This window comes from Bombina bombina, chromosome 3 (assembly GCF_027579735.1).
Source record: "Bombina bombina isolate aBomBom1 chromosome 3, aBomBom1.pri, whole genome shotgun sequence".
Taxonomy (NCBI): Eukaryota; Metazoa; Chordata; class Amphibia; order Anura; family Bombinatoridae; genus Bombina; species Bombina bombina.
In genome coordinates this window covers 1,283,869,573-1,283,891,418 of record NC_069501.1, presented here as the reverse complement: position 1 = coordinate 1,283,891,418, position 21,846 = coordinate 1,283,869,573, and the positions used below count along the sequence as shown (strand labels likewise).

The 21,846-nt window shown below is 37.4% G+C and overlaps 1 protein-coding gene across 1 annotated transcript in view; it reads left to right on the top strand.

The window, feature by feature from the left end:
* The window catches only part of SMPD1 (sphingomyelin phosphodiesterase 1), a 107,492-nt gene that overhangs the window by 26,453 nt on the left and 59,193 nt on the right, over positions 1 to 21,846 (top strand). The window contains exon 2 of the mRNA XM_053708841.1: positions 9,909 to 10,672. Within this exon, the coding sequence (XP_053564816.1) occupies positions 9,909 to 10,672 (764 nt within the window). The remainder of the gene's footprint in view (positions 1 to 9,908; positions 10,673 to 21,846) is intronic.

The following is a 21,846-nucleotide window of genomic DNA, read 5'->3' as shown; positions in this document are numbered from 1 at the left end:
TGAGCATGTAATAGGGTGTACATGTGTATGTGTGTGTATGAGCATGTAATAGGGTGTACATGTGTATGTATGAGCATGTAATAGGGTGTACACGTGTGTGTGTATGTGCATGTAATAGGGTGTACATGTGTGTATGAGCATTTAATAGGGTGTACACGTGTATGTGTGTGTGTATGAGCATGTAATAGGGTGTACACGTGTATGTGTGTGTATGAGCATGTAATAGGGTGTACATGTGTATGTATGAGCATGTAATAGGGTGTACACGTGTATGTGTATGTGCATGTAATAGGGTGTACATGTGTGTGTATGAGCATGTAATAGGGTGTACACTTGTATGTGTGTGTATGAGCATGTAATAGGGTGCACACGTGTATGTGTGTGTATGAGCATGTAATAGGGTGTACACGTGTATGTGTGTGTATGAGCATGTAATAGGGTGTACACGTGTATGTGTGTGTGTGTGTGTGTATGAGCATGTAATAGGGTGTACATGTGTATGTGTGTGTATATGAGCATGGTTACAGGGTGTACACATGTATGTATGTGCATGAGCATGTAATATTATGTACATGTGTATGTGTGTGTGTGTATGAGCATGTAATAGGGTGTACACGTGTATGTGTGTGTGTGAGCATGTAATAGGGTGTACACATGTATGTGTGTGTATGAGCATGTAACAGGGTGCACATTTGTGTGTGTGTATGAGCATGTAATAGGGTGTACACGTGTATGTGTGCATGAGCATGTATCAGGGTGTACATGTGTATGTGTGTGTATTAGCATGTAATAGGATGTACAGGTGTATGTGTGTGTATGAGCATGTAATAGGGTGTACACGTGTATGTGTGTATGAGCATGTAATAGGTTGTACAAGTGTATGTGTGTGTGTATGAGCATATAACATTGTGTACACATGTATGTGTGTGTATGAGCATGTAATAGGGTGTACATGTGTATGTCTGTGTGTATGAGCATGTAATAGGGTGTACACGTTTATGTGTGTGTATGAGTATGTTATAGGGTGTACACGTGTATGTGAGTGTGTATGAGCATGTAACATGGTGTACACGTGTATGTGTGTGTGAGCATGCAACAGGGTGTACACGTGTATGTGTGTGTATGAGCATATATCAGGGTGTACACGTTTATGTGTGTGTATGAGTATGTAATAGGGTGTACACGTGTATGTGTGTGCATGAGCATGTAATAGGGTGTACATATGTATGTGTGTGTATGTGCATGTAATAGGGTGTACATGTGTGTATGAGCATTTAATAGGGTGTACACGTGTATGTTTGTGTGTATGAGCATGTAATAGGGTGTACACGTGTATGTGTGTGTGTATGAGCATGTAATAGGGTGTACATGTGTATGTATAAGCATGTAATAGGGTGTACACGTGTATGTGTGTGTATGTGCATGTAATAGGGTGTACATGTGTGTGTATGAGCATGTAATAGGGTGTACACTTGTATGTGTGTGTGTATGAGCATGTAATAGGGTGCACACGTGTATATGTGTGTATGAGCATGTAATAGGGTGTACACGTGTATGTGTGTGTATGAGCATGTAATAGGGTGTACACGTGTATGTGTGTGTGTGTGTATGAGCATGTAATAGGGTGTACACGTGTATGTGTGTGTATGAGCATGTAATAGGGTGTACACGTGTATGTGTGTGTATGAGCATGTAATAGGGTGTACACGTGTATGTGTGTGTGTGTATGAGCATGTAATAGGGTGTACATGTGTATGTGTGTGTATATGAGCATGGTTACAGGGTGTACACGTGTATGTATGTGCATGAGCATGTAATATTATGTACATGTGTATGTGTGTGTGTATGAGCATGGTTACAGGGTATACACGTGTATGTATGTGCATGAGCATGTAATAGGGTGTACATGTGTATGTGTGTGTATATGAGCATGGTTACAGGGTGTACACGTGTATGTATGTGCATGATTATGTAATAATATGTACATGTGTATGTGTGTGTGCATGAGCATGTAATAGGGTGTACACGTGTATGTATGTGCATGAACATGTAACTGGATGTACAAGTGTATGTGTGTGTGTGTATGAGCATGTAACAAGGTGTACACGTGTATGTGTGTATGAGCATGTAATAGGATGTACACATATATGTTTGTGTGTATGAGCATGTAATAGGGTGTACACATGTATGTATGTGTGTATGAGCATGTAACAGGGTGTACACATGTATCTGTGTGTGTGAATGAGCATGTAATAGGATGTACAAGTGTATGTGTGTGTGTGAGCATGTAATAGCGTGTACACGTGTATGTGTGTGTATGAGCATGTAATAGGGTGTACAAGTGTATGTGTGTATGAGCATGTAATAGGGTGTACAAGTGTACGTGTGTATGAGCATGTAATAGGGTGTACAAGTGTATTTGTGTATGAGTATGTAACAGGGTGTACACGTGTATGTGTGTGTATGAGCATGTAATAGGGTGTACAAGTGTATTTGTGTATGAGCATGTAACAGGGTATACACGTGTATGTATGTGTATGAGCATGTAACATGGTGTACACATGTATTTGTGTGTGTGTATGATCATGTAATATGATGTACACGTGTATGTGTGTGTATGAGCATGTAATAGGGTGTACACGTGTATGTGTGTGTATAAGCTTGTACAATGGTGTACACGTGCATGTGTGTGTGTGTATGAGCATGTAACATGGTGTACACATGTATATGTGTGTGTATGAACATGTAATAGGATGTACACGTGTATGTGTGTGTGTATAAGCATGTAACAGGGTGTACGTGTGTGTGTGTGTGTGTGTGTGAGCATGTAATAGGGTGTACACATGTATGTGTGTGTGCGTGTATGAGCATGTAACATGGTGTACACGTGTTTGTGTGTGTGTATGAGCATGTAATAGGTTGTACACATGTATGTGTGTGTGTGTGTGTGTGTATGAGCATGTAATAGGGTGTACACGTGTATGTTTGTGTGTATGAGCATGTAATAGGGTGTACACATGTTTGTGTGTGTGTATGAGCATGTAATAGGGTGTACACGTGTATGAGTATGTAACAGGGTGCACATGTGTATGTGTGTGTGTATGAGCATGTAATAGGGTGTACACGTGTATGTGTGTGTGCATGAGCATGTAATAGGATGTACAAGTGTATTTGTGTATGAGCATGTAACAGGGTGTACACGTGTATGTGTGTGTATGAGCATTTAATAGGGTGTACATGTGTATGTGTTTGTGTATGAGCATGTAATAGGGTGTACACGTGTATGTGTGTGTATGAGCATGTATCAGGGTGTACAAGGATGACATCCTTTAAAGGAACCGTCATTCGTCGGGTAGTCGTCGGTCTGGATGGATGCTCGCGTCGGATGTCTTCAAGATGGAGCCGCTCCTCGTCGGATGGATGAAGATAGAAGATGCCGCTTGGATGAAGACGTCTGCCGGTCCGGATGTCCTCTTCTGCCCGGATAGGATGAAGACTTCTGCCGGTTTGGATGTCCTCTTCTGCCCCATCGGATGAAGACTTTGGCCCCGCTGGGTGAAGACGGCTCAAGGTAGGGTGATCTTCAATGGGGTAGTGTTAGGTTTTTTTAAGGGGGGATCGGGTGGGTTTTAGAGTAGGAGTGTGTGGGTTGTAATGTTGGGGGGGTATTGTATTTTTTTTACAGGTAAAAGAGCCGATTACTTTGGGGCAATGCCCCGCAAAAGGCTCTTTTAAGGGCTATTTGTAATTTAGTATAGGGTAGGGTTTTTATTATTTTGGGGGGCTTTTTTATTTTATTAGGGGGATTAGATTATGTGTAATTAGTTTAAACGTCTTTTGTTTTTTTTTGTACTATAGTTTAGTTTATTTAATTGTATTTTATTTTAGATAATTGTAGTTAATTTATTTAATTAATTTATTTATAGTGTAGTGTTAAGTTTAATTGTAACTTAGGTTAGGATTTATTTTACAGGTAATTTTGTAATTATTTAAACTAGGTAGCTAATAAATAGTTATTAACTATTTATTAGCTATTGTACCTAGTTAAAATAAATACAAAGTTGCCTGTGAAATAAATATAAATCCTAAAATAGCTACAATATAATTATTTGTTATATTGTAGCTATATTAGGGTTTATTTTACAGGTAAGTATTTAGTTTTAAATAGGAATAATTTAGTTAATAATAGTAATATTATTTATATTTATTTAAATCATAATTAAGTTAGGGGGGTGTTAGGGTTAGACTTCGATTTAGGGGGTAATATATTTAATGTAGGTGGCGGCGATGTAGGGGGGTCAGATTAGAGGTTAATAAATTTAATGTAGGTGGCGGCGGGGTCCGGGAGCGGCGGTTTAGGGGTTAAACACTTTATTTAGGTGTGGCGGGGTCCGGGAGTGGTGGTTTAGGGGTTAATACATATAATGTAGATGCCAGTGGGCTCCGGAAACGCCGGTTTAGGGGTTAATACTAGGATAGGTTTATTGCGGTGTGGGCTATGGCGGTTTAGGGGTTAATAATTAGGTTTATTGTGTTGTGGGGGGTTGTTGGTCTAGGGGTTAATACATTTATTATTAGGAGTGAGAGGGGGGGATTGCGGATATAGGGGTATACGTGTCGGGCTTATTTTTGGGAGGCAGGTTAGACAGTTACGGGAGATTTAATATTTTAGTTACTTTTTTTAGGCGAAGGCAGATTCTAAAGTGCCGTAAGTCACTGGCGACTCAAGAAATTTGCAGTTACGCTCATTTCTGGACATCACTAGTTTATCCGACTTACGGCACTTTAGCAACTGCCGGCGGGGTATATGTGATACCCCGATGTGCGAGGTGAAACTACGGGCGGCGTGGGTTCCCTCGCTTGCGCCGAAAACCGTGCCGTATATCGGATCGCGCCCCAGGTGTTAGGCTTTTTTTCAGCCGGCTCTCCCCATTGATGTCTATGGGGAAATCGTGCACGAGCACGTAAAACCAGCTCACCGCAGCGCTGGCATTGGAGTGTGGTATGGAGCTTAATTTTGCTTTATGCTGCAATATTGCCTGCTAATATTGCCTGATAAGCTGTGTCTCATGTTACAGATATAGGCCTCTAGTTATCAAGCCGTCAACCTCAAATACGCTCGAATTCCGCAGCGTATTTGTGGCGAGGCTGATTCGCCTAAGTTATCAAGCCCTGCTGCCTGGCAAAAGTAGAATATAGTGACGTAAGCTTCGATCCGCCGGACTCAGTCCGACACAGATCGATTCTTACGTCACTCCAGATGTTCCGAACGCAAGTTCGGCACAATCTGACTACTTTTGGAATTTATCAAATGACTACCAGGTACGCTCGGCACTTTTCCGGCCCAGCGTACCTGGTTTTCAATCTGCCGCCCTGGAGGCGGCGGATCCCATAGGAATCAATGGGAGTCTGACCATAGCGAAAGCTCATGTTCGCTGCTGCCCGACATCCCATTGATTCCTATGGGAGATGTCTACACCTAACACCCTAACATGTACCCCGAGTCTAAACACCCGTAATCTGCCAACCTACACCGCCACCACCTATATTAAACATGGTAACCCCTAAACCGCCGCTCCCGGAGCCCACCGCCACTCTAATAAACTGACAAACCCCTAAACCGCCGCTTCCGGACCCCACCACCACCTATATAATACCTATTAACCCCTATCCTGCCCCCCCTATATCGCTGCCACCTCTAATAAATTTATTAACCCCTATCCTGCCGATCCCATACCCCGCCGCAACTAAATAAATTGTTTAACCCCTAAACCGCCTCTCCCGGACCCCGCCGCCACCTATATTAAACTGCCCCCCTACACCGTCGCCACCTATAATACATTTATTAACCCCTATCCTGCGCCCCCTATACCGCCGCCATCTATATTAAACTAATTAACCCCTAAACATAAGTCTAACACTAACCCTAACACCCCCCTAACTTAAATATTATTTTAATAAATCTAAATAAAAATTACTCTTATTAACTAAATTAATCCTATTTAAAACTAAATACTTACCTATAAAATAAACCCTAATATAGCTACAATATAACTAATAATTATATTGTAGCTATTTTAGGATTTATTTTTATTTTACAGGAAAATTTCAATTTATTTTAACTAGGCACAATAGCTATTAAATAGTTATTAACTATTTAATAGCTACCTAGTTAAAATAAAGACAAATTTACCTGTAAAATAAAAACTAACCTACAATTACACCTAACACTACACTATCATTAACTAAATTATTCATATTTAAAAATAAATACTTACCTGTAAAATAAACCCTAAGATAGCTACAATGTAATTAATAATTACATTGTAGCTATTTTAGGATTTATATTTATTTTACAGGTAACTTTGTATTTATTTTAACTAGGTAGAATAGTTATTAAATAGTTATTAACTATTTAATAACTACCTAGCTAAACGAAATACAAAATTACCTGTAAAATTAATCCTAACCTAAGTTACAATTAAACCTAACACTACACTATCATTAAATAAATTAAATTAATTAACTACAAATACCTAGAAATAAATACAATTAAATAAACTAACTAAAGTACAAAAAATTAAAAAAAAACAAGTTACAAAAAATAAAAAAATATTACAAGATTTTTAAGCTAATTACACCTAATCTAAGCCCCCTAATAAAATAACAAAGCCCCCCCCCCCCCAAAAAAAATGCCCTACCCTATTATAAATTACAAAAGTTAACAGCTCTTTTACCTTACCAGCCCTTAAAAGGGCCTTTTGCGGGGGATGCCCCAAAGTAATCAGCTCTTTTGCCTGTAAAAAAAATACAACCCCCACAACATTAAAACCCACCACCCACATACCCCTACTTGAACCCACCCAAACCCCCCTTAAAAAATAACCTAACATTAACCCCCTGAAGATCATCCTACCTTGAGCCGTCTTCAGCCAGCCGACTATCGATGGAACAGAAGAGGACATCCGCAGCCGCCGAAGTCATCATCCAAGGGGCGCTGAAGAGGTCTTCCATCCGATAGAAGTCTTCATCCATGCGGCGTCTTCAATCTTCATCCATCCGGAGCGGAGCGGAGTGGAGACTTCTTCAAACGAACCGACGCGGAGCCTTCCTCTTCCAACGACGCCTACCCGACGAATGGATATTCCTTTAAGTGATGTCATCCAAGATGGCGTCCCTCAAATTCCGATTGGCTGATAGGATTCTATCAGCCAATCGGAATTAAGGTTGGAATAATCTTATTGGCTAATGCAATCAGCCAATCAGATTCAAGTTCAATCCGATTGGCTGATCCAATCAGCCAATCAGATTGAGCTCGCATTCTATTGGCTGTTCCGATCAGTTGCGGCGGGGTCTAGGAGCGGCAGTTTAGGGGTTAATAACTTTATTTAGTTGCGGGGGCTCCGGGGGCGCCGGTATAGGGGGTAGAACTGTATAGTATAGTGTGAGTGCTTAGTGACAGGGGTATCAATAAAGCTGTAAAAAAGCCGAAGAGCAGCGAGATTGATGATTGATAACTATCACAGTCCGCTGCTCATCGCCCCGTACTGGGTGTGTGGCTTTTTGACAGCTTTTTTGATAACTTTGGCGAGCGTATTCAGGTCCGCGGCGGCGATGTGAGGCAAGCTTAGGCGGGCGTATTGGGGCCGGCGAAGGCAGGTAAGTAGATAGCTTGATAACTAGAGGCCATAGACTAATATGAATAGGTACCTGTGTATGTTGCCTAGTGACTCTTTGTTTCATGTTACAGATTAAGAGGCCTATTTATTCATACTCGATCGGGTTGAATTCCGACGATTCCTGTCCGCCTCATCAGAGCAGGCGGACAGGGTTATGGAGCAGCGGTTTTTAGACCGCTGCTTCATATCTGGTGTTTCTGGTGAGCCTGCAGGCTCGGCCCTCAAGCTCCATACGGAGCTTGATAAACGGGCCCCATAGACTAACATGGATATATAGCTGTGTCTGTTGTTTAGTGACACTTTGTGTCATTTTACAGATTTAGCCAACAAAAATGAAAAAGTCGTCAGTAAGTAAAATTACATCTTGACTTTTATTATTTGTCGGTTAATACATGGAGGGACAATATCCCTGGAAACAACAGAATAACACGCTTGGGCTAAGAGCAGATATACAGATATAGACTTAGATACAGTATCCCACAAAAGTGCGTACACCTCTCACATTTTTGTAAATATTTTATTATATCTTTTCATGTGACAACAAATGACACTTTGCTACAATGTAAAGTAGAGAGTGTACAGCCTGTATAACTGTAAATTTACTGTCCCCTCAAAATAACTCAACACACAGCCATTAATGTCTAAACCGTTGGCAACAAAAGTGAGTACACCCCTAAGTGGAAATGTCCAAATTGGGCCCAAAGTGTCAATATTTTGTGTGGTCACCATTATTTTCCAGCACTGCTTTAACCCTCTTGGGCATGGAGTACACCAGAGCTTCACAGGTTGCCACTGGAGTCCTCTTCCACTCCTCCATGACGACATCACAGAGCTGGGGGATGTTAGAGACCTTGCGCTCCCCCACCTTCCATTTAAGGATGCCCCACAGATGCTGAATAGGAATTAGGTCTGGAGACATGCTTGACCAGTCCATCACCTTTACCCTCAGCTTCTTTAGCATGGCAGTGGTCGTCTTGGAGGTGTGTTTGGGGTCGTTATCATGTTGGAATACTGCCCTGCAGCCCAGTCTCTGAAGGGAGGGGATCATGCTCTGCTTCAGTATGTCACAGTACATGTTGGCATTCATGGTTCCCTCAATGAATTGTAGCTCCCCAGTGCTGGCAGCACTCATGCAGGCCCAGACCATGACACTCTCACCACCATGCTTGACTGTAGGCAAGACACACTTGTCTTTGTACTCCTCACATGGTTGCCACCAAACACTATTGACACCATCTGAACCAAACAAGTTTATCTTGGTCTCATCGGACCACAGAACATGGTTCCAGTAATCCATGTCCTTAGTCTGCTTGTCTTCAGCAAACTGTTTGCAGGCTTTCTTGTGCATCATCTTTATAATAGGCTTCCTTCTGGGACAACAGCCATGCAGACCAATTTGATGCAGTGTGCGGCCTATAGTCTGAGCACTGACAGGCTGACACCCCACCCCTTCAACCTCTGCAGCAAAGCTGGTAGCACTTATACGTCTATTTCCCAAAGACAACCTCTGCATATGACGCTGAGCACGTGCACTCAACTTCTTTGGTCGACCATGTCGAGGCCTGTTCTGAGTGGAACCTGTCCTGTGAAACCACTGCATGGTCTTGCCCACCATGCTGCAGCTCAGTTTCAGGGTCTTGGCAATTTTCTTATAGCCTAGGCCATCTTTATGTAAAGCAAGTAATCTTTTTTTCAGATCCTCAGAGAGTTCTTTGCAATTAGCTGCCATGTTGAACTTTCAGTGACCAGTATGAGAGAATGTGAGAGCGATAACATCAAATTTAACTCACCTGCTTCCCATTCAGACCTGAGACCTTGTGACACGAATGAGTCACATGACACCGGGGAGGGAAAATGGCTAATTGGGTCCAATTTGGATATTTTTCACTTTTGTTGCTAACGGTTTAGACATTAATGGCTGTGTGTTAAGTTATTTTTTTTACACTGTTATACAGGCTGTACACTCACTACTTTACATTGTATCAAAGTGTCATTTCTCCAGTGTTGTCACATATAAAAATATTTCCAAAAATGTACTCACTTTTATGGGATACTATAGGTACCTGTGTATATTGTCTAGTGACTCTTTGTGTCATGGTACAGATATGGACTAACATGAATATGTATCTGTGTATGTTTTGTTAATTTTTGTGTCATGTTACAGATGAACACTAACAATAGATAGGTACATGTGTATGTTCTCTAGTGACGCTTTGTATCTTGTTGCAGATGGAGACTAATATGGAAAGGGTGGCTGCAATAGCAGAGCGGGTGTGTATAGATCTGCACCTGGCAGAACCAACCATTTGCCATCAGGCTGTTCAGCTCTTCAAGAAGGATATGATCATGTCGTGGATCTTGTCATTTCTACGTCCGTCTGAGGCATGTGGACTGCTTGTGGGTGACAGTTGTGGTCACTGGGATATTGGCTCTGCTTGGAACATCTCTTTACCCTCTGTTCCCAAACCACCTATAAAACCGCCTGTCCCACCACAGCCTGGTGCCCCCGCCTCCCGAATCCTCTTCTTGACAGACCTCCATTGGGACCGCAGTTACACTCCTGGAAGTTCCTTTACCTGCAAGGAGCCCCTGTGCTGCAGGGGGCCCCCCACAGCTGGCAAGCAAGGGGCAGGGTATTGGGGGGATTACAGTAGGTGTGATTTGCCCCTGCATACCATTACTTCGCTACTACAACATGTTTCCAACCATGGCCCATTTGACAGGGTGTACTGGACAGGAGACATACCCGCTCACAATATCTGGGAGCAGACACGGAGCCAGCAGTTGGACACTTTACAAACAGTCACTACTCTAATTAAAAAGTTCCTGGGAAATGTTCCTGTTTACCCAGCAGTAGGCAACCATGAGAGTGCCCCAGTCAACAGCTTTCCACCTCCCTATGTGCATGGGAACGAGTCATCAAGCTGGCTATATGATGCCATGGCAAAAGAATGGGAGGACTGGCTGCCCACACCAGCGCTGGGCACACTAAGGTGAGACATCTGCATCTATAGGAAGGGTTTACTTTATTTTATGGCAGTTTGCTTATCTCCAACCATGGGTCAAATTATGAGTGGAGCGCTCTGGCGATAAGGGGTTTATTGCAGTTTTTTGCGCTCATTAGGTTTACTGCTGGCATTGCGAGTTGAAAGTAAATGCTATAATGATTACCGCAACATCAGAGCTGTGGTTAACTGTTTCGTAAAACTAAAAATTTGAACAAAACAGATCAAATATACATTACAAAGTACAGTTACACACTGTTTAATAAATATACATTACACAGAACAGTTACACTCATATTAACACTGTCTAATAAATATACATTACACAGTATAGTTACACTCATATTAACACTGTCTAATAAATATACATTACATAGTACAGTTACACTCATATTAACACTGTCTAATAAATATACATTACATAGTACAGTTACACTCATATTAACACTGTCTAATAAATATACATTACATAGTACAGTTACACTCATAATAACACTGTCTAATAAATATACATTACACAGTACAGTTACACTCATATTAACACTGTCTAATAAATATACATTACACAGTACAGTTACACTCATATTAACACTGTCTAATAAATATACATTACACAGTACAGTTACACTCATATTAACACCATCTAATAAATATACATTACATAGTACAGTTACACTCATATTAACACTGTTTAATAAATATACATTACTCAGTAGTTACACACATAATAACACCATCTAATAAATATACATTACACAGTACAGTTACACTCATATTAACACTGTCTAATAAATATACATTACACAGTACAGTTACACTAATATTAACACTGTCTAATAAATATACATTACTTAGTACAGTTACACATATATTAACACTGTCTAATAAATATACATTACATAGTACAGTTACACTCATATTAACACTGTCTAATAAATATACATTACACAGTATAGTTACACTCATATTAACACTGTCTAATAAATATATATTACACAGTACAGTTACACTCATATTAACACTGTCTAATAAATATACATTACATAGTACAGTTACACTCATATTAACACTGTCTAATAAATATACATTACACAGTACAGTTACACTCATATTAACACTGTCTAATAAATATACATTACACAGTACAGTTACACACATATTAACACTGTCTAATAAATATACATTACACAGTACAGTTACACTCATATTAACACTGTCTAATAAATATACATTACACAGTACAGTTACACTCATATTAACACTGTCTAATAAATATACATTACACAGAACAGTTACACTCATATTAACACTAATAAATATACATTACATAGTACAGTTACACTCATATTAACACTGTCTAATAAATATACATTACACAGAACAGTTACACTCATATTAACACTAATAAATATACATTACATAGTACAGTTACACTCATATTAACACTGTCTAATAACTATACATTACACAGTACAGTTACTCATATTAACACTGTCTAATAAATATACATTACATAGTACAGTTACACTCATATTAACACTGTCTAATAAATATACATCACACAGTACAGTTACACTCATATTAACACTGTCTAATAAATATACATTACATAGTACAGTTACACACATATTAACACTAATAAATATACATTACATAGTACAGTTACACTCATATTAACACTGTCTAATAAATATACATTACACAGTAAAGTTACACTCATATTAACACTGTCTAATAAATATACATTACACAGTACAGTTATACTCATAATAACACTGTCTAATAAATATACATTACACAGTACAGTTACACTCATAATAACACTGTCTAATAAATATACATTACACAGTACAGTTACCCTCATAATAACACTGTCTAATAAATATACATTACATAGTACAGTTACACTCATATTAACACTGTCTAATAAATATACATTACATAGTACAGTTACATTCATATTAACACTATCTAATAAATATACATTACATAGTACAGTTACACTCATATTAACACTGTCTAATAAATATACATTACATAGTACAGTTACATTCATATTAACACTATCTAATAAATATACATTACATAGTACAGTTACACTCATATTAACACTGTCTAATAAATATACATTACATAGTACAGTTACACTCATAATAACACTGTCTAATAAATATACATTACATAGTACAGTTACACTCATATTAACACTGTCTAATAAATATACATTACATAGTACAGTTACACACATAATAACACTGTCTAATAAATATACATTACATAGTACAGTTACACTCATATTAACACTGTCTAATAAATATACATTACATAGTACAGTTACACTCATATTAACACTGTCTAATAAATATACATTACACATTACAGTTACACTCATATTAACACTATCTAATAAATATACATTACACAGTACAATTACACTCATATTAACACTGTCTAATAAATATACATTACATAGTACAGTTACACTCATATTAACACTGTCTAATAAATATACATTACACAGTACAGTTACACTCATAATAACACTGTCTAATAAATATACATTACATAGTACAGTTACACTCATATTAACACTGTCTAATAAATATACATTACACAGTACAGTTACACTCATATTAACACTGTCTAATAAATATACATTACATAGTACAGTTACACTCATATTAACACTGTCTAATAAATATACATTACACAGTACAGTTACACTCATATTAACACTGTCTAATAAATATACATTACACAGTACAGTTACACTCATATTAACACTGTCTAAAAAATATACATTACACAGTACAGTTACACTCATATTAACACTGTCTAATAAATATACATTACACAGTACAGTTACACTCATATTAACACTGTCTAATAAATATACATTACACAGTACAGTTACACTCATATTAACACTGTCTAATAAATATACATTACACAGTACAGTTACACTCATATTAACACTGTCTAATAAATATACATTACATAGTACAGTTACACTCATATTAACACTGTCTAATAAATATACATTACACAGTACAGTTACACTCATATTACCACTGTCTAATAAATATACATTACACAGTACAGCTACACTCATATTAACACTGTCTAATAAATATACATTACACAGTACAGTTACACTCATATTAACACTAATAAATATACATTACATAGTACAGTTACACTCATATTAACACTGTCTAATAAATATACATTACATAGTACAGTTACACTCATATTAACACTGTCTAATAAATATACATTACACAGTACAGTTACACTCATAATAACACTGTCTAATAAATATACATTACATAGTACAGTTACACTCATATTAACACTGTCTAATAAATATACATTACACAGTACAGTTACACTCATATTAACACTGTCTAATAAATATATATTACATAGTACAGTTACACTCATATTAACACTGTCTAATAAATATACATTACACAGTACAGTTACACTCATATTAACACTGTCTAATAAATATACATTACACAGTACAGTTACACTCATAATAACACTGTCTAATAAATATACATTACATAGTACAGTTACACTCATATTAACACTGTCTAATAAATATACATTACACAGTACAGTTGCACTCATATTAACACTGTCTAATAAATATACATTACATAGTACAGTTACACTCATTATAACACTGTCTAATAAATATACATTACATAGTACAGTTACACTCATAATAACACTGTCTAATAAATATACATTACACAGTACAGTTACACTCATATTAACACTGTCTAATAAATATACATTACATAGTACAGTTACACTCATATTAATACTGTCTAATAAATATACATTACACAGTACAGTTACACTCATTATAACACTGTCTAATAAATATACATTACATAGTACAGTTACACTCATATTAACACTGTCTAATAAATATACATTACATAGTACAGTTACACTCATATTAACACTGTCTAATAAATATACATTACATAGTACAGTTACACTCATATTAACACTGTCTAATAAATAAATATTACACAGTACAGTTACACTCATAATAACACTGTCTAATAAATATATATTACATAGTACAGTTACACTCATATTAACACTGTCTAATAAATATACATTACACAGTACAGTTACACTCATAATAACACTGTCTAATAAATATAGATTACACAGTACAGTTACACTCATAATAACACTGTCTAATAAATATAGATTACACAGTACAGATACACACTCATATTAACACTGTCTAATAAATATACATTACATAGTACAGTTACACACATATTAACACTGTCTAATAAATATACATTACATAGTACAGTTACACTCATATTAACACTGTCTAATAAATATACATTACATAGTACAGTTACACTCATATTAACACTGTCTAATAAATATACATTACACAGTACAGTTACACTCATATTAACCCTGTCTAATAAATATACATTACATAGTACAGTTACACTTATATTAACACTGTCTAATAAATATACATTACATAGTACAGTTACACTCATATTTACACTTTCTAATAAATATACATTACACAGTACAGTTAAACTCATATTAACACTGTCTAATAAATATACATTACATAGTACAGTTACACTCATATTAACACTGTCTAATAAATATACATTACATAGTACAGTTACACTTATATTAACACTGTCTAATAAATATACATTACATAGTACAGTTACACTCATATTAACACTGTCTAATAAATATACATTACACAGTACAGTTACACTTATAATAACACTGTCTAATAAATATACATTACACAGTACAGTTACACTCATATTAACACTGTCTAATAAATATACATTACATAGTACAGTTACACTCATATTAACACTATCTAATAAATATACATTACACAGTACAGTTACACTCATATTAACACTATCTAATAAATATACATTACACAGTACAGTTACACTTATATTAACACTGTCTAATAAATATACATTACATAGTACAGTTACACTCATAATAACACTGTCTAATAAATATACATTACACAGTACAGTTACACTCATAATAACACTGTCTAATAAATATACATTACATAATACAGTTACACTCATATTAACACTGTCTAATAAATATACAATACACAGTACAGTTACACTCATATTTACACTGTCTAATAAATATACATTACACAGTACAGTTACACTCATATTAACACTGTCTAATAAATATACATTACATAGTACAGTTACACTCATATTTACACTGTCTAATAAATATACATTACATAGTACAGTTACACTCATAATAACACTGTCTAATAAATATATATTACATAGTACAGTTATACTCATATTAACACTGTCTAATAAATATACATTACATAGTACAGTTACACTCATATTTACACTGTCTAATAAATATACATTACATAGAAACATAGATATTGATGACAGATAAGAGCCATAGGCCCAGCAAGTCTGCCCGACTTTACCTAACAGTATAAACTTATTTAGTTTGTAGGATAGCCTTATGCTTGTCCCATGCATTTTTTAAATCAGCCATTCAGATTCAAGTTCAATCCGATTGGCTGATCCATTCAGCCAATCAGATTGAGCTTGCATTCTATTGGCTGATCGGAACAGCCAATAGAATGCGAGCTCAATCTGATTGGCTGATTGGATCAGCCAATCGGATTGAACTTGAATCTGATTGGCTGATTTAATCAGCTAATCAGATTTTTCCTACCTTAATTCCGATTGGCTGATAGAATCCTATCAGCCAATCGGAATTCGAGGGACGCCATCTTGGATGACGTCATTTAAAGGAACCTTCATTCGGCGAGTAGGTGTAGGTTGAAGAGGATGGATCCGCGTCGGCTGGAAGAAGATGTCTCCGCTCCGCTCTGGATGGATGAAGATAGAAGATGCCGCTTGGATGAAGATGTTTGCCGGTCCGGATGTCCTCTTCTGCCCGGATAGGATGAAGACTTCTGCCGCTCCGGATGTCCTCTTTTGGTCCATCAGTGCCCGGCTGGGTGAAGACGACTCAAGGTAGGGAGATCTTCAGGGGGAGAGTGTTAGGTTTATTTAAGGGGGGTTTGGGTTAGAGTAGGGGTATGTGGGTGGTGGGTTTTAATGTTGGGGGGTTGATTACTTTGGGGCATGCCTCACAAAAAAAAGCCCTTTTAAGGGCTGGTAAAAGAGCTGGTTACTTTATAGTTTAGAATAGGGTAGGGACCTTTATTATTTTGGGGGGCTTTTTATTTTATTAGGGGGCTTAGAGTAGGTGTAATTAGCCTAATATTCTTGTAATCTTTTTTTATTTTTTGTAATTTAGTTTAGTTTATTTAATTGTATGTAATTGTAGGTAATTTATTTAATTAATTTATTGATAGTGTAGTGTTAGGTTTAATTGTAACTTAGGTTAGGATTTATTTTACAGGTCATTTTGTAATTATTTTAACTAGGTAGCTATTAAATAGTAAATAACTATTTAATAGCTATTGTACCTAGTTAAAATAAATACAAAGTTGCCTGTAAAATAAAAATAAACCCTAAAATAGCTACAATGTAATTATTCGTTATATTGTAGCTATATTAGGGTTTATTTTACAGGTAAGTATTTAGTTTTAAATAGGAATACTTTAGTTAATAAGATTTAATTTATTTTGTTAGATTAAAATTATATTTAACTTAGGGGGGTGTCAGGGTTAGGGTTATACTTAGCTTTAGGGGTTAATACATTTATTAGAGTAGCAGCGAGGTCCGGTCGGCAGATTAGGGGTTAATACTTGAAGTTAGGTGGCGGCGACGTGGGGGGGGCAGATTAGGGATTAATACTATTTATTATAGGGTTTGCGAGGCGGAAATGCGGCTGTTTAGGGGTTAATAACTGTATTATAGTGGCGGCGAGGTCCGGTCGGCAGATTAGGGGTTAATAAGTGTAGTTAGGTAGCAGCGATGTTGGGGGGGGGGCAGATTAGGGGTTAATAAATATTATGTAGGTGTCGGCGATGTTAGAGGCCACAGATTAGGGGTTCATTGGGATAATGTAGGTGGCGGCGGTGTGCGTTCGCCAGATTAGGGGTTAAAAATATTTATTATAGTGGCGGCGATGTGGGGGGGCCTCGGTTTAGGGGTACATAGGTAGTTTATGGGTGTTAGTGTACTTTAGAGTACTGTAGTTAAGAGCTTTATAAACCGGCGTTAGCCCATAAAGCTCTTAACTACTGACTTTTTTTTGCGGCTGGAGTCTTGTCGGTAGAGGCTCTACCGCTCACTTCAGCCAAGACTCTAAATACTGGCGTTAGGAAGATCCCATTGAAAAGATAGGATACGCAATTGACGTAAGGGGATCTGCGGTATGAAAAAGTCGCGTCTTGAAAGTGAGTGGTAGACCCTTTCCTGTCTGACTCTAAATACCAGCGGGCTAACGCAGAACTCTAAATTTAGGCGTAAATATTTATTTCCTGATTCACACAGAACATACAGTTTTAAACAACCTTCCATTATCTTAATGTTCTTATTATGCTTTGTTAAAAAGCAGAACGTTAAGCTCAGGACGTACCATATAACAGCACTTTTGCCACAATGTTATACCTTATCTAGAGCACTTGGTTGGCAGCACTATTTCCTGTAATGTAGTCGTCCAGGCATGTGCACACTACATGTCTAGATATATCTTCAACAAAAAATAACATGAGAATATCGATTTGATAATAGAAGTAAATTGGAAACTAATTTTAAAATTGAATTCTCTGTTTGAATCATGAAATAAAAATGTTGGGTTTCCTGTCCCTTTAAATTATTTTATTTAATTAACACGATGCCCAGGGAACGTTCTGTCTCAGAAACAAATTAGTGCTGAATTCCATCAGGTAGAAGACAAGGGGTTAAACATTTCTCATTTCAAAGGGACAGTATCACTTTGTAATGTGAGGTAGTCGGAGCAGAATGGTAATATTATATATTCCTTCTTTATAATGAAACAAGTTTTTAAAATCATTTTATTATTTATTTTGCCCACTATTCATGTAACTGAGCTCTAAACATGAAATGCACCTGCTGACTTATCAAGGCCTACCTTGCTGCATATCTGTCTCTATGTGGCTTTATCAGATAACACCTGCTGAACAATGCATTTTTATAATAACTTTATAACTGTAGTGAGCCTTGTTGTCTGCAGTCTAAAGCCCAGATTGGTTCCACCAAATAAGGCAAGTGGTACATGGGGTTTGGCTGTTGGAAATCTAATTTCTGTAAAAAGGACATTAGTTTGTTATAAAAACACGAAGGGGCCCATTTATCAAGCACCGGATGGAGCTTAAAGCCCCGTGTTTCTGGCGAGCCTGCAGGTTTACCAGAAACAGTAGTTATGAAGCAGCGGTCTAAAGACCGCTGCTCCATAACCTGTCCGCCTGCTCTGAGCAGGCGGACAGACATCGCCGAAAATCAACCCGATCGAGTACGATTGAGTTGATTGACACCTCCCTGCTGGTGACCGATTGGCCGTGAATCTGCAGGGGGCGGCATTGCACCAGCCGCTCACAATAGCTGCTGGTGCAATGCTGAATACGGAGAGCGTATTGCTCTCCGCATTCAGCGAGGTCTGGCGGACCTGATCCGCACTGTTGGATCAGGTCCGCCAGACCTCTGATAAATATCCCCTATGACTTGACTGATATAATATTCTATAGCAGCACAACAGACCTCGCTTGTAATTACACTTTGGTTACTGTCCCTTTAAAGGGACACTTTTTCTATGCCATTCTCTTAAATTAGACATGATAAAAATAATATTTGTGCACAACTCATCCATAGGGACAGATTACTACAAACAACCACTTCCTGTTAGCTTTAAAATAACACCCCCCTCAAGTCCCTTTAAGAAATTTGAAGAATGATTTAAAAGAAAAGCTTTTCTTTGTAAGTTCATGGAAAGCAATAGACTAAGGTGACCATATTTTTAAAATTAAATTCAGGGGCATTTTTTTTAACAAAGAAGTAGGCAGCACTCCAGGAATCCAATAAAACAAGCGATTGTATTTTAGCATATTGAAAAAATACATACAGACTCACGGACAGGAGGTAAGGGGGCGTGTCCTTAGGCATTTCATGCTGTGTGGCACTTAATCATAGGTGATAAGTGCCGCACGGCACAAAACATGTAAGGACACGCCCCCTTACCTCATGACACGCCCCTTACCTCCTGACACGCCCCCTTACCTCCTGCCACGCCCCCTTACCTCCTGACACGCCCCCTTACCTCCTGACATGCCCCCTTACTTCCTGTCTGTGAGTCTGTATGTATTTTTTCAATATGCTGGAATAAAATCACTTGTTTTATTGGATTCCTGGAGTGCTGCCTACTTCTTTGTTTAGCCTTTCTTAATGTGGAGTTGCTCGGCCCTGGTTCTCTGGCTGGCACCTGTAACACGCAGCTGTTGGCGTCTGTGATCTGGAGGAGGTGGCTGTTAGTGCTGCACCTGGAGCTACGCTGTTTTCTTCTTTTTTCTACATTATTTTAACCCCTTAGTGACCAGACCATTTTTCCATTTTCTTATTGTTAAAGGGACTGTCAAGTCCAAAAAAAACTTTCATGTTTCAAATAGGGCATGTAATATTAAACAACTGTCCAATTTACTTTTATCAACAATTTTGCTTTGTACTCTTGGTATTCTTAGTTGAAAGCTAAACTTTGGAAAGCTCATATAATCATTTCTAAGCCCTTGAAGGCCGCCTCTTATCACATGCTTTTTTATTTGCTTTTCACAACAGGGGAGAGCTAGTTCATGTGAGTCATATAGATAACATTGTGATGTTGCCCGTGGCTTGTGGCAGACACTGCACTAATTGGCTAAAAGGGAAGTCAATAGATAATAAATAAAATGTCATGTGATCAGGGGGCTTCTTAGATACAAGTCAATCACAAGGTAAAAAATATATTAATATAACAGTGTTGGTTATGCAAAACTGGGGAAAGGGTAATAAAGGGATTATCTATCTTTTTAAACAACAAAAATTCTGGTGCTGACTGTCCCTTTAAGGACCAAGGCTATTTTTACATTTCTGCTGTGTTTGTGTTTAGCTGTAATTTTCCTCTTACTCATTTACTGTACCCACACATATTATATACCGTTTTTCTCGCCATTAAATGGACTTTCTAAAGATACCATTATTTTCATCATATCTTATAATTTACTAAAAAAAAAAATATAAAATATGATGAATAATTTGAAAAAACACACTTTTTCTAACTTTGACCCCCAAAATCTCTTTCGCATCTACAGCCACCAAACAAAGCCCATGCTAAATAGTTTCTAAATTTTGTCCTGAGTTTAGAAATACCCAATGTTTACATGTTCTTTGCTTTTTTTGTAAGTTATAGGGCAATAAGTACAAGTAGTACTTTGCTATTTCCAAACCATTTTTTTTTTCAAAATTAGCAATAGTTACATTGGAACACTGATATCTGTCAGGAATCCCTGAATAACCCTTCACATGTATATATTGTTTTTTAGTAGACATCCCAAAGTATTGATCTAGACCCATTTTGGTATATTTCATACCACCATTTCACTGCCAAATGCGATCAAATAAAAAAAATGTTCACTTTTTCACAAACTTTTTCACAAACTTTAGGTTTCTCACTGAAATTAATTACAAACAACTTGTGCAATTATGGCATAAATGATTGTAAATGCTTCTCTGGGATCCCCTTTGTTCAGAAATAGCAGACATATATGGCTTTGGGGTTGCTTTTTGGTAATTAGAAGGCCGCTGAATGCCGCTGCGCACCACAAGTGTATTATGCCTAGCAGTGAAGGGGTTAATTACGTATCTTGTAGGGTTAATTTTGGCTTTAGTGTAAAGATCAGACTCCCACCTGACACAGCTCTCTTCCCTCCCCACCCCACAATTGTTACTGCCATCTTAAGTAATGGTAGAAAGTCTGCCAGTACTAAAATAAAAGCCATTTTTTTTTATTTTATTGTTTTTTTTTTATATATATATATTTATTTTTTTTGCAGTGTAGGTTCCCCCCTAACCCCCCCAACCTCCACAATTCCCCCCCAAACAGCTCTCTTAAGCTTCCCCCTCTTCCTATTTGTGGCCATATTAGGTACTGGCAGCTGTCTGCCAGTACCC